This window comes from Balearica regulorum, chromosome 20, assembly GCF_011004875.1.
Source record: "Balearica regulorum gibbericeps isolate bBalReg1 chromosome 20, bBalReg1.pri, whole genome shotgun sequence".
NCBI classification, from domain to species: Eukaryota; Metazoa; Chordata; class Aves; order Gruiformes; family Gruidae; genus Balearica; species Balearica regulorum.
In genome coordinates this window covers 4,602,297-4,615,032 of record NC_046203.1, presented here as the reverse complement: position 1 = coordinate 4,615,032, position 12,736 = coordinate 4,602,297, and the positions used below count along the sequence as shown (strand labels likewise).

The 12,736-nt window shown below is 40.2% G+C and overlaps 1 protein-coding gene across 17 annotated transcripts in view; it reads right to left on the bottom strand.

Moving 5' to 3' along the window:
• Positions 1-506: 506 nt before the first annotated feature.
• SCAI (suppressor of cancer cell invasion) overlaps positions 507-12,736 on the bottom strand; it is a 45,545-nt gene continuing 33,315 nt past the window's right edge. For 14 of the 17 annotated variants that reach the window (XM_075772855.1, XM_075772869.1, XM_075772867.1 and 11 more), the window contains 6 exons: positions 11,919-12,018; positions 11,352-11,433; positions 6,957-7,029; positions 5,215-5,388; positions 4,906-5,006; positions 507-3,794 (listed from right to left, as the gene is read on the bottom strand). In XM_075772855.1, the coding sequence (XP_075628970.1) occupies positions 3,645-3,794; positions 4,906-5,006; positions 5,215-5,388; positions 6,957-7,029; positions 11,352-11,433; positions 11,919-12,018 (680 nt within the window). In that variant the 3' untranslated portion in view covers positions 507-3,644. Of the gene's footprint in view, positions 4,030-4,905; positions 5,007-5,214; positions 5,389-6,956; positions 7,030-11,351; positions 11,434-11,918; positions 12,019-12,736 lie in introns of all 17 variants that reach the window. The other 3 variants (XR_012838521.1, XM_075772854.1, XM_075772860.1) reach the window with 3 other exon arrangements.

Genomic DNA, 12,736 nt, shown 5'->3' with positions numbered 1-12,736 from the left:
AAGGGGAAAAACCAAAAGGCCGCAGCAGTAACTTTGGCTGGATGTTCTAAAGCCAGCTTGAACAGGAGCACAGACAGAGGTGCCTATGGTGGGAACAGGATTTGTCTGAACATAGCACATGCAGAAGTAGGGAGCTAGGCAATCGTCGTCCAGTAAGGACATGTTCAGTCCAGGTCACGTTCTCCCCTCAATGTATTACGTACAGAATGTATCCCTTTAATTCGGTATTGCCTGATGGTGGCAAGTCTTCTCCACTAACATAAGCGATAAAGATATATGGAGAGACGGAGAGCGAGACAAGAGGGAAAGCATTAGGCCTGAGAAGAAAAGCATTTGTTCTCACTTAAAAACAGTTCAGTCTTTGCTTCGCTTCCACACTGAGGACTGCTAGATACATAAACCAAGTATTTTTTCAGTACATACGAGCATACATCAAGAAGGTACCTACGACCATAGCACACAGCACACAGTAGCACAAGTTTAGAATGACTTAAGTTCAAACAAGACAAGTGTTTACTTGGAGGGGAAAATCTCAGTGTTTTCATCTTGAATGTAGTTGCTTCGGGTGGGAAGGGAGGGGACTGGCTCAAAATCCAAGACCAGGTATTCATCCTATCAACAGCTACAGCAGAGGGTATCAGCCTTTTGCTTACAATTTCGTGCTCCTACTGACGTAACAGGAGCACGAAATCCTTATCTTTGAATATCCCTGCCAGCAGTGTACCTTCTGAACCAAAGATCAGTAGGTAAGAAGAGAATGAGGGGCCTCAAGAAAGAATTTTTGACTTGGACAGTCATCGTTGCTAAGTTCAACTTCTGAACTACTTTTCAAGACCTTATGTTCTCCTGCTACATCCGAGCTTTTTCAGGTTTTTTGTTTTGTTCTTTAAAAAGTGCATTCTCCTCTGATTAGCTCTACCATGGTAAGAAGCAAACAGAACCTCTTCTTAGGGCTGCAAGGTGGATTAGAAGCCTCTCAGGTCACAACCGAGGACTCCTCGCTTCAGCCCAGCTGAACTGAAGACTGGGTCCACCAAGGCTTTCCCAGTCCGTTAACAAGCAACGTCCCACAGAGGTTCACCAGCCCACACTAACGGCATCATCGTCACTCCAATGCTTAGAAGTAGCATACTATTTTCCAGATACATGGAACCAAAATGAGAATAGCTTCATCAAAGCAAAAGCTAAAGCAAAATAAAAGCATTTGGTTGGAAAGCAGTGAGCTGGGGAAAACTGAATTCCCCTTTTCCATGCAAGTTGAACACTGCTGGTGGAGGAGCAGCAGGCAGGGTAACAGATAACCCATCTCTCACTCGCTGCTGCATTAAAGGCTTTCTGTATACAATCCTGTGTTTAAATAACTGGGGACCTCCTACCAGAAGGAAAGGCAGATCATCAGCTTCACAGTTAAGAATACATGAATCTTGTTGCTGTAATACATACAGGAGTACTCATTCCCCTGGCTAACTGAGGCCTCCTGTACCCGAAATCAGTTACGAATTATTTCAAGGTCCAAGTGCAAGTCCCTGGAAACAGCGAATTACAATGGCAGAAGAGCCATGACCTTTACTACAACTACTAATGATCTGCAACACCTTGTGGAACACACCCAAAATGGCGTATGTGTGTATATATAAATTTTGTATATAGACATTGTACTGTTTCATTCTTTTTAATACATATACAAGTACCTGTACATATATACATATTTACAATTTACACCAGCCAGTAGATGTATGCGTATTGTACATATACACACAAACGCCTAGAATACACATGCACACACACAAACACACACTCGTCAAAATAAACTCCACGTCCCAGGTAACAAAGTCCTGCCATAGTCCAAAGAAGAGCAGCACCAAGTGGTGGGGGGCTCAATATACCAGCTTCAAGACTGCTCAGAACAAACACTAGCATTCACGGAATTTTTTACACTTGGGAAATTAAAGAATGGATGGCATAAGCTTCAGCCCAGCCACAAAGAACCTTCATGCAGACTTCCCAGCTACACTCCAGCAATTCTTGCTGTTCCATACTGTGCTCTCTTCGGCTGAACGGGGTCCATCAGTGCTGATCTGCTGCCCTTCACTATTCCGGCTGACTAGCTCATACCTTGTATGATGGCATTGCAAACAGGCCTACCATGATACGATGGTAGTCACCAAGTTCTGCATTTTTTCCACCTAAAAACAGAGGCATAGCTGGGGTTCAACATAAAAGCACCAATTAGACTTGTCCTCTCCCTTCTGTTCTAGCAGCACATGGAACAGTGAAAATGGACTTTTTCATTGAACAGTTTTAAATATTTTTGGTTCCTTCTCCTTGCTCACACCTGCACTGTCAGGAGCTGAAAGAGGTCCTCCAGCTCTGCAAGGAAGGCAGTACAGTCCAAATGAGTCAGCAAGCACTTTTCCCAGCAGTCAGAATAGCCTTCTCCAGCAAGTGCCTTTACAAAGGCCACCCTACTCCGTAACGTACCCAGACTGAGCGTTGTGGGCTGAGGGAACACATAGCGCGGCCACACGTAATTACAGCCCCTCAGTTTTACTGGTTCAAAGATAGGACTGAGACAGGACTGGTGGGCATGCAAAACATTAACAGGGATTTGTGGCAGCACCCACTTTGTTTAACCTGCAAGAGGAGCATCAGCGTCTCTCCTAGGGCATAGGGAACCAGCACAGATGGCTCAGATACAGGAGTGACAGGAAGGGCTCGTATTCAGCACTATATGGGACATTTTTTCAGCTCCTATCAGGGATGGTAACACTGCGGGAGCCACACATTCCATCCACACACAGAAAGGAGGGATAACACCTGCTGGAAATGTAAGAATTTCTATCTAGTACCTCAAAATGAAGAATGTGCCCTCCTCCTGGAAAATTGTGGCAGCAGCACAAATGGCAAGATGACCCATATTAGAGTGAGAGATGGGGGTTAGCTTTCTTAGTTTCGTAATGTGTTCATCTGCTAACCATCTACCTGATCAGGCAGAGTGGAAGTTGCATCCTTGGCCAGCAGTACACAGTTTATATATAAAATTGCTGCGTCAAATTTATAGGGAGCATTAAGTATCTTCACAACTTCACTTCAAACCCACTGCTCCAAATGCAACTTAATTGTCCACAGTTTTGTCTACTTACTTGCCTAAGGCTGAAAAAATATATTTGTTATGAAGGACTCTGTTTTATTGCTATTGTTGGTTTGCACTGTGTGGTTCCATTTTTACCATTTCAAATCCAGACTCTTTGGGGATAAAATATTGTTTTTCTATTGATTTTTTCCAATTTCTTAAAATTGTATAAAAATAAAGGATTTCCACAAATGTGGGCTAAAGGTAACCAATAATACTTCTATGCTTAGGATCAGCTGTTGGAAATGTGGTTGATAGCCACAAGACCAGAAATAAACCTCTAGTGATTCTTTAGTTTAACATTTAAAAGACATGAAAACTTCTGCTTATAAAATTGACCCCGTACAGAATGGAACAGCTAAACTAACAGCTGTTTATTATTACTTTTTAAAATAATGGTCCTAAATTTAAAAATAAAATCAAGTACTTCCTTTTATGATTTTCACATTATAAAACTGCACCATTCAAAATCTGTGGCCAGGGGAATCCCTTTGCAGTACGACAGTTTCTTTTAATAGTCATCGAGGGTGTTTTCCAGGAAAACATTCCTAACATCCAGTATGGAAGCCAGCTCCAAAATGTGCTTTTGGAGGTGAGGGTTCTCCACCGTTTCATCTCTTGGCAGCTGAGGATAAGATTCTGGATAATTTCGAGTCTCCTGCTAGATGACAGCGAAAACAAAGAGAATCAGACATTCATTTATTTTTACACCCTTTACGAAGAAGATTGCAAAAGGCCAATTTCACCTCAGAGGTATCCTAATCTGTTTAGCATGCCACACAGAGAGAAAACATTCTAGCATTTTCAGTCTCTTCTTTCCATTGACTCAGAGATAGTCATACTGGCCATACAAATGCCCATTCGTCTACGATGGTTAATAGTATGTTCACAGAAGCCTTGCAAAGAAAAAAAAAAAGTGTGGAAAAAAAAAAAAGACAGGAGGACTTCAGATACTTACCTACTAGGCTAGAATTCCTTTCTTGAAATTATAGACATGTAAGCATCTCCAGTGGGAGATTCATCTCATCCTAAAACAAATATCTAAGACATCGGTGGCAAGTCTACCCCCACTAACAGAAGACCTGCTTCTTTCCCTGATATCAAAGCAGCTTAAGGTAGCTAACTTAGGCTTGGAAAGCTACTGGGTGTCTGCAGTTAGACGAGATGAATGCTGTACCTTTCTGTGCTTCACCTTCCATTTTTTTTCTGCAGTGTTTAAAATGGAGCAGGCAGTTTATATGCCAACACATATATAAAATGGTGTAGATCCAGAAGCAGACTTCACTGTTGGCACAGCATTAACCAACAGGGAGGGAAAATACCATCTTCCTGTTTAGCTTATTCATTTACACTTCAAAGATCTTTCAAAATCCATTCACACTAGAATACATTCCAGCAGTAACATTCCATTCCTCCCCACTTCCTCTTATATTCCCATTCTACACCTTTTTAGTTGTGTAGAAATAATAATCTTGAATTATTAAGAGGAATTTTTCTAGCAGACAAGGCTGTTCAGAGTGACATAAATGAATTAGAGCGTGTCTGCTACTTATGCAGAGGAGTAAGGCTTCAGCAAGTCAAAGGCTTCATGCCTTTGGAGAGATACAAAGGCACAGATTCACTACAAGCTGTAGGCATTAGCATGTGAGCATCACTTATCTTTCTGAAGTCACAGTGATATGCTCAGCCCTAAGACCCTTCCATCCTGAGGCAGTGCAGTTCTTTATGCATTGGGTTGTCACTCTCACAAAGGGATAGATATCCCTGCATACCCGGAAAATTTTGTGCATCCTCATAGTAGCCGAACAGAAGATAAATCTTGTTAGAAGCAAGCGAAGAAATTCATCCCCAAAAAATTGAAGAAAGGACTGATCTGTAGAGAATGCAAAGAAAACTCAGTTTAGAAAGGCTCAAAAAATTAAGAAAAAAAAAGAAAAATAAGACTTGGGGGAAACCACTACGAATTATTGTGCATTCCCCTTATTCACTATTCTGTCCCTTGGAAAGGCTGAGCAAGAAAAAAACCCAGCATCCACTTGAGTAGCATGCTAAGGTTCAGTTGTGCATCATTAGGCACATACCTATGGACCGGGAGTGAGTCAGCAGCTGGGCAATATCTCGGTTGATTTTTCTAAGGTAATCTTGACACTTCTCCCACAATCCTCTGCGCATGCTTGATAATCCAGAGACAAACAGGAATGCCATTAAAGGATTGTTCAGAAAGAGTGTGAAGAGGCTACCCCGCTGAGACTGATCTAAAAAAAAAAAAAAAAAAAAGTCAATAGACAAAAATACATTTGGCACATGAAACAGAAAAGCTGTCCCTGCCACAGAATGAAGTCGCTCATCCACTAAATTCTGCAACAGAGAAACTACTCCTTTGTGTTAGTTACATCTTCTCTGCTCTTGTGGCAGATCTGTTCTCAAGATGATGCAATGACTACCAATAAAGGCTTACTGGAGAAGTGCATTAACACCAAGAGAAATGAGATTTTCTCATGAATTGTGGGAGGCCTATGTCTTCATTTTGAGCACATAACTTGAACACAAAAGTCATAACTGAAACAACCGACAGAAGATACTGATTATAAATCCTAAAGAGAAGTATTAAACATGGACATTCTTATTCCATTATAAACCCCAGGCAGTTGAACCTATACACCCCCCAAACTCTACAGAGTTGCCCTTTTGTTGAGCATCACAATATCCTAAAGCCCATTTACTCCATGCAGTTCAACATGATACACAGAGGTCCAACCTTCATCTCAATCAACAGGGAAGTCAAAAAGAAAGGCAATGCACATAAGATCATGTACCTAAATAGTAAGGCCACTCCCTCATCAGCAAGGATTAGTGACTGTTTTGGTGCATTTGGGGTTATTTTTCAGGACTCAGCCACGCAGCGCACACGGTATAATGCCACACTGACACAGTGGCTCAATTAGGTTCAGCTACGAAGTCTCCACCCAGTGCTCCAGTGCATGGTGTAGCACTCCCTCAGAACTACAGCAAGAGTTTCCTGACTGGTCCATGAACACAATATAAGCATCCAGTATTTTATAAAGTTAGTTTTATTTTTCAATTTCTGTTTAAACAGGATTCATTATTACAGTACTTATTTTCTACTTAAGTTTCAGCTAAATAACAGGAGTAGTTTCAAAACAAATGAGAAGCTTCCACTTCTTGCACATTCTTTCATATGTGCCTCACATCATTCTTACGTGGCTTAAGCTAGACCTTCGTACTTGTCTTTGTGATGGATAATAACCTTAACACGCCAAATTCCAATGAGAAAGTCTGGAATGATTTATATTTTATAGCAGTCACAAAGACTGTAGAACGTGACGTTTCATTGCTTGTTCCTACAATAAATGCACCTTCTCAGGGCGTGCAAAGCCAACAGCTTTCCTTAACTTACCCTCCAAAATCAGAACAAGAGAATATTTTGCTCTACACCTGGCATTTAAAAGCTGATACCTTAACTGATTCTGCTTACTTTCTAGGACTAATAAAGCTACCCAGAGTGCTAATCATCATCATCATCCCAGCACTGGGCTGGCAATTTTCTGAGTCTCCATGTAGGAGAGACTTTGCCTCCTAGCACTTGTTGAAGCTATCTGTAGAAATATCATCATTGTTAGAATAGATGATTTGCCATAAACAGTAACTAAACTTTATCGTACTACTTCAGGGAATGTTAAGATGATTTAGGGATTACATAGTGATGAAAAGCTACCTTTTCCTCAACAATCTAAGTTATATTTGTTTGGGATAGATACATGGTGCAACTGCAACTTGTTAGGAAATGCAATACTACACATACCTTGTAATGCTTTTGGATATGCTGTTGGAGAAAGCAAGCACACCAATGGTTGTCCAAATAAGTTTGTGAAATTCTGTAACAGATAAGAATTTTGAAGTATTGATGGTCACTTTGCTTGCTTTTGAATATTCAACAGGTTAAGGGTACAAACAGAGACTATTAATGACAGAGAACACATTAATGCCTGTCACACAGTTCAGCATTGGCAGTAAGGCTGACAAGTTGACTTACTCATAGGTCACAGCACAGAAGGAATATAACCCATTACATTTTAAAGGAATTGGAATCCTCTCATTTCACTGCTGCTGGTAGCAGACACTAATTTCATGGAAATATGGCTTTCAGTAGTAATATATTACTTGGAAAAAAATCATGTTCTGCAGTAAAAGTGAAAGCCATTGGCTTTCAGGTCAAAATAGATCTAGCGTCTTTTCTCAATAGCAACTGAACTATCCAAAGTAATTTCTTCTCCTTTTCTTTCTAGGAGGAACTATTGCTGATGAAACAGAAGAGCCCAGTGGAGAAAAGTTTTAAAATAAGTTTCCTTTAAAGCAAGTATGTCATAACCTTAATGTCTGCTATACTGAGCCCTCATTTTACAATACTCATTTGATGCACCTTCCACCAGCATCTTAAATATTGCCCAAGTGTCCTGTTGAACAAGAATTTCTCCAGAAACCTCAAACACCACCACTGTCCAGTTTCATCAACATTTACCTGATAACAGTCCTACTGTGTATTTGTCTAGTAGGTATACTGCTTAGTAATAATTATCACCAGGGAAAAAAAAAAAAAATTATACAACCTCATTAGCTGTCACGTGTCTCACCAAAACAGCTTTCTTAAAAATGACGGCTTGCAAAGCCATAAAAAGTGTAAATAGTCATGTCTGCATCCTATCAGAGCACACACTGAAACCATGCATCCAGAGCACGAGTGCGACACACGTCTACAGATGATATTCTTAAAATCACCAGGTTACAAGTGTAAGGTATACATCACCAGAAGTATTTGCCTGTGTAGAATCATCAAAACCCTAATTTTTTAATTCCTTCTGGCTTCTGCTTAACTCAAATGGAACTTTCCGTTCCAGACAGTATATTTTAATTAAACTAGTTTCACTGAATTAATTTAAGTCTGCTAAATACTGAAGACAGTAATCTAATAAAAATAAAACATTTCCCATATCTGACAGTGCTGACTAGTTGTAAAACCCTTCTGTTTCACTAAGAGTTGTGCTGGTTTTGGCTGGAATAGCCCAAGGGAGATTTGTAATGCTAGATACTAAGGTTTAGTCTCTAATGAAGAAACAAAGACTTTTACCATGCAGACAGTAACTGCAGGCCAACCCAGTAATTAGTAAAACTGCGCTATAAAGAAACATTTGAAACTCCTGAAGGAGGCACCCCAGGCATTGCCAGTTTGAACTGAATGCACCCAGGCAGGTTACATGCTCTCAAGTAACATGTATCCTTAGTATTCAGGAGCAGATCCACATGTTGAATTCTATCTTGTATCACCTGGTTCGAGACCAAAGCTGACTTTCCATTCGTGCCATCAGTAAAAATGACAGTGCAATTAAACACTGCCTACAGCTATAAAGCAAAACCAAGGGTCACGTATATCTCAGGAAATATATTACTCACTGACAGTATCTGAGATCATTTTGGACTCTGTAAGCTTTACTAAGCTGAGTATTTATACCACATCACTGACAAAGGCCTTACAGGCCAGAGTTTTTGTTTTTGTTTGGGCTTTTTAAGACTTTGCATTTGACCATAATCTTAGACAACCACAGCTACAAGAAGATACTGATTTAAAAATATTATTTCATACACACACACAGTGGTTACCTTCAAGAACACAGCCATCTATATTTAAATGGAAGTGTTAAAAAAAAAATCATGGCTTTAAGTAGATGTGCTCGATTTGCAGTTATCTTCCACTTTCAGCTAAATATATAGGGGAGGAAGCTGTTCAAGTGCCGCTGATTTGACAAACTTCCTGGCAGGACTTACTTTCAGTCATCGCCATTTAAGCCCTCCAGAGAGAGGGAGGGGATGAGAATGCATGCAGGAGAGCAGAAACGGGCTGCAGAGAAAGATGTGTGAGCAGTTGCTGTTACTGCCAGAATTGCTAGCAGTGACATTTAAATGTCAGGATAGCTACTGTCCTATCAGAAAAGATCAGAGCAGCCACGCGGAAAAAAGTCCCTGACTTCAGCTTCTCACACAATTGCACAGAACCTCTTTGTGCCAGTGCTTGAGCGCACAAAGCATCTCACAACACACCCGGGGGTAGTCACAGGACAGCACTATCGGTATACTCTGGCGACAAGGAACCAAGCACGTAAATACGCACAGAATGACGACAGATGGGAATTTACAAGGGCTAGAATATACTGAGATTGGGCTCTGCCATCTCCCTTCAGTTGAAAACAAAACAAAACACCTAAACCCATCCCCACACATCTGTCTGCCTAGGTTCAATGGCAACAGATTGCGAAGGTGAATGCGAGTTCTCACGCGCTGAAGGTGTTGTTTTATACAGGGGTCTATGCTTTTTTTTTTTCCTCCTTTTCTTCATTCTCTTTTTAGATTCCTCACAATTGTGCCCACACGATTCTGATCTGGGTCAGAGCTCCTAACAGCCACTTCCATAATCCTGTCCTGAAATACTTCCAAAACTCACATTTCGATACTCCTTATATACAGGCAGAGTTGGACTTCTCTCACACCAGCTGCTCTGTGTGCTTAACAGATGGAGACTGGCGTATTTTATACTACTGATGGTCAGTTCACTGCAGAACAAGGAAAAGAAACTAAAAATGGAGGTGACAGTTTTTGCTTAATGTGTGCCCACAAAAATCTAAAGAAAATTCAATTATTGAATTTAAATGTAATACAAAAAGCAAATTCTACTGTAAACACTTGACAGTTTCTCACAAGAGCTACAAATCTACGTGTGGGAATCCATCACCTCAAAAAGATCTTTTGCTCTAAGTTGTCCACGGAACCCCGGTATGTCCAGAGCTGTATTTGAACTAAGGATCACCACGAATCCCTTGCTCTCTCTTACAGAGCTGATCCACTTGACATCTTTTAGCAATTCTACTAGAGAGGAAGGGGGTAAAAAAAACCCAAAATAATAAACCAAACCCAAGACACACTTTTTCCCCTGAAACAAAACCAAATGTCCCTGTTGTTATACTGGAATGAATGTCAGGAAAGAGCAGAGGAAAATAAATCCCTACCAAATCCTCATTTTCTCAGAAAGACAAGTAAATCATTCTAATTGTGTTTTCCTCCCTTTAAATGGGGAAGGGAATTTAATAAAAAGCAGATTTGCACTGAAATCTAGTATGGTGAAGTTAAATGCAGTAGTATTTATAGAGCCCTTTGAAATGCATTACAATACAAAAAAACCCAAAAACCCTACAGAGAGGCCAGATCATTATTAAGACTGTCAGGTAAAGGTTTCTTGGCTCAATACAAAACTATTCTGAATCATAGTGGTCACTGATTTAGTACCTCTCGTTGGCCAACACATGCCTTTAGAACAAATGACACAGACTGTGGGTAGGAACAAGTTCATCCGGCCACTAGACGTCCCTATTCCTCCTCTGAAATGCAGCTGTGAACGTTCACTTTTCTCACTGCAAGAATGGAGCTATAAAAAGGAAGACATAAGGAAGTGGCACTTTCCCCAGATATAGCACATTCTTAATATCCCATTCATGAATGAAATCAATGTCGCAATGCTATCCAGATGCAACTGGCAACTGAGACTGAAAACGCCTGCTTCTGTATTACCCGAATTGCAGATTCCCAAAGGTGACTGGCATGGAGTAATTCTACCGTAAGTCCATAGCACCCTAGGAAGGAGGCTCATTGTCCAAGCATATACCACTCTACAGTAACACTGGATGCTAATTTGAGTCTTGTTATTTCCTTGGTTCAGATACTTTTCAGACACAGACACCCCGTGTTTTGAAAGATCAGGCTCAATGCTTTGACTCCTTTCAGTTGCTTAAAAGCAACTGAGTGTTGGATGACTGGAAAAAAAGGAAGCAGATTAGTTATCTCCCTCCCCCCCCCCCACACACACCAAGATTTCTTTGGTATATAACAAAAATAAACCTCCCACCAGAGACCTTGGAAATCTTGAACCTTTTTTCCCTCCAGGAGGATTTATTACTTTCCAATGAGCGGCTGTTCATGTGCTTCTCCTTCTTGTTCCTATTCATAGGATCAGATCCTGACTAGCATGCACAACCTCAAAAGAAAAGAAAGACTGAATACAAACTGTTTAAAAAAATAGCCTGTTAAAAGTGTAAGCTAACTAGGGGTTGACACTGTATCCTATCACACAAGTAGTTGTCTTCAAGAGCCTTACCTTATAGGCGACACTGTTTGAAGAGTCCACAATGATAAACAGAGGCTTTCTTGTGAAAGGGTAGAGATCTCCAGGGTGAAGACTGAAAAGAGAAAGGGACGATTCACAGAGCACTAGAACTGCTGCAAAGCTGTAACAGTGCACATGCTTCTCAGACACATGGCTGCCCATGTCCAGATAAAAAGCAAGCATATTCCTCATGCCCCAGTCCTCAGATTCATCCTCAGAGAGTAACTGAAAAACTAATTTGGTATTCTCTATAACACGAGCTATTAGATCTCTTAGTAGTTCTTTCCCAACAGGAGATGTTTATCTTCTTGAGAAGCCATCCAGCATTAATTTGAATTTTTCCAGTAATACAGAATTTACATTAAGTCACAGTAATACTTTTTGAATGTTTAAATCACCATTTAAAGTTGCATATTCATTTCTAATTGTTCAACTTCAAGCCAATCTACATTATAATGTCCTGCTCTGAAGAGTTTGAAATCAAGAGGCTTTGATGTGTTTTTCCCCATTAAAGTCAAATTCCTCTGAACTTGCTGTTGTCGCCCTCAGGAAACTCACCAGTGCATCTCCTTGTAAGATTGGTTTCGCTTGTGTATAGCATCCCCATTTATAATGTCCCGGTTGCTATTTGTCAGAACACCACCAAAATCATATGGACCTACACATGGCAAAAAGAAAGCTAAAATTAGCAGAGGCAACTCCCCTCTGTTATGGATTTAATGATTATGTGAAAGGGAGGAAGCAACCACGAACCCGAGAAAACTAAGTGAATCTGAACTACTGCAGTTGTAAGGAGGGGATGGAGGAACATGGAGACTTTACTAACTATGTGTTCAATTTTATGCATTTTTAGTAGTTTCAGCATCTGTCAAATAGAAGCAAGCAATACATCTTCATAACTTCTAATTTTTTTATTCGCTATTATTTCACAAACTTAATACAAAAGACCCAAATCTTGTTACACTACATAACAAAAAGATTAAAACCCGTTACACGTTTCATACCGGAAAATCAATACCTCTGTAAAATTACTGGATGAAGATATTCTAGATTCAGAATTTGATAAAATTAAGGCTAAATCAATAAAAACCCCTGTGGCCTCTCAGAATAGATGTAATACTATCATCTGCAGTTATAACACTGCAAAGCGGAGAAGAGAGAGCTCAGAGAATGAGTATGCTTTTAATACTCCTAGAAAGGACAAAACAGTTTTAACCAGATTTCAAATCTGCAGCAAAGGTTTATTTTTTAAGATTTCAAATACAGAACTCACAATTTTTACATGCACACTGCCTGAACATGTGTTCTGAAGGTAAGCTAAAAAAAAAAAAAATAAATACTCTGCTAAGTTTGTGCAACTGAGCTACCCACCTGTC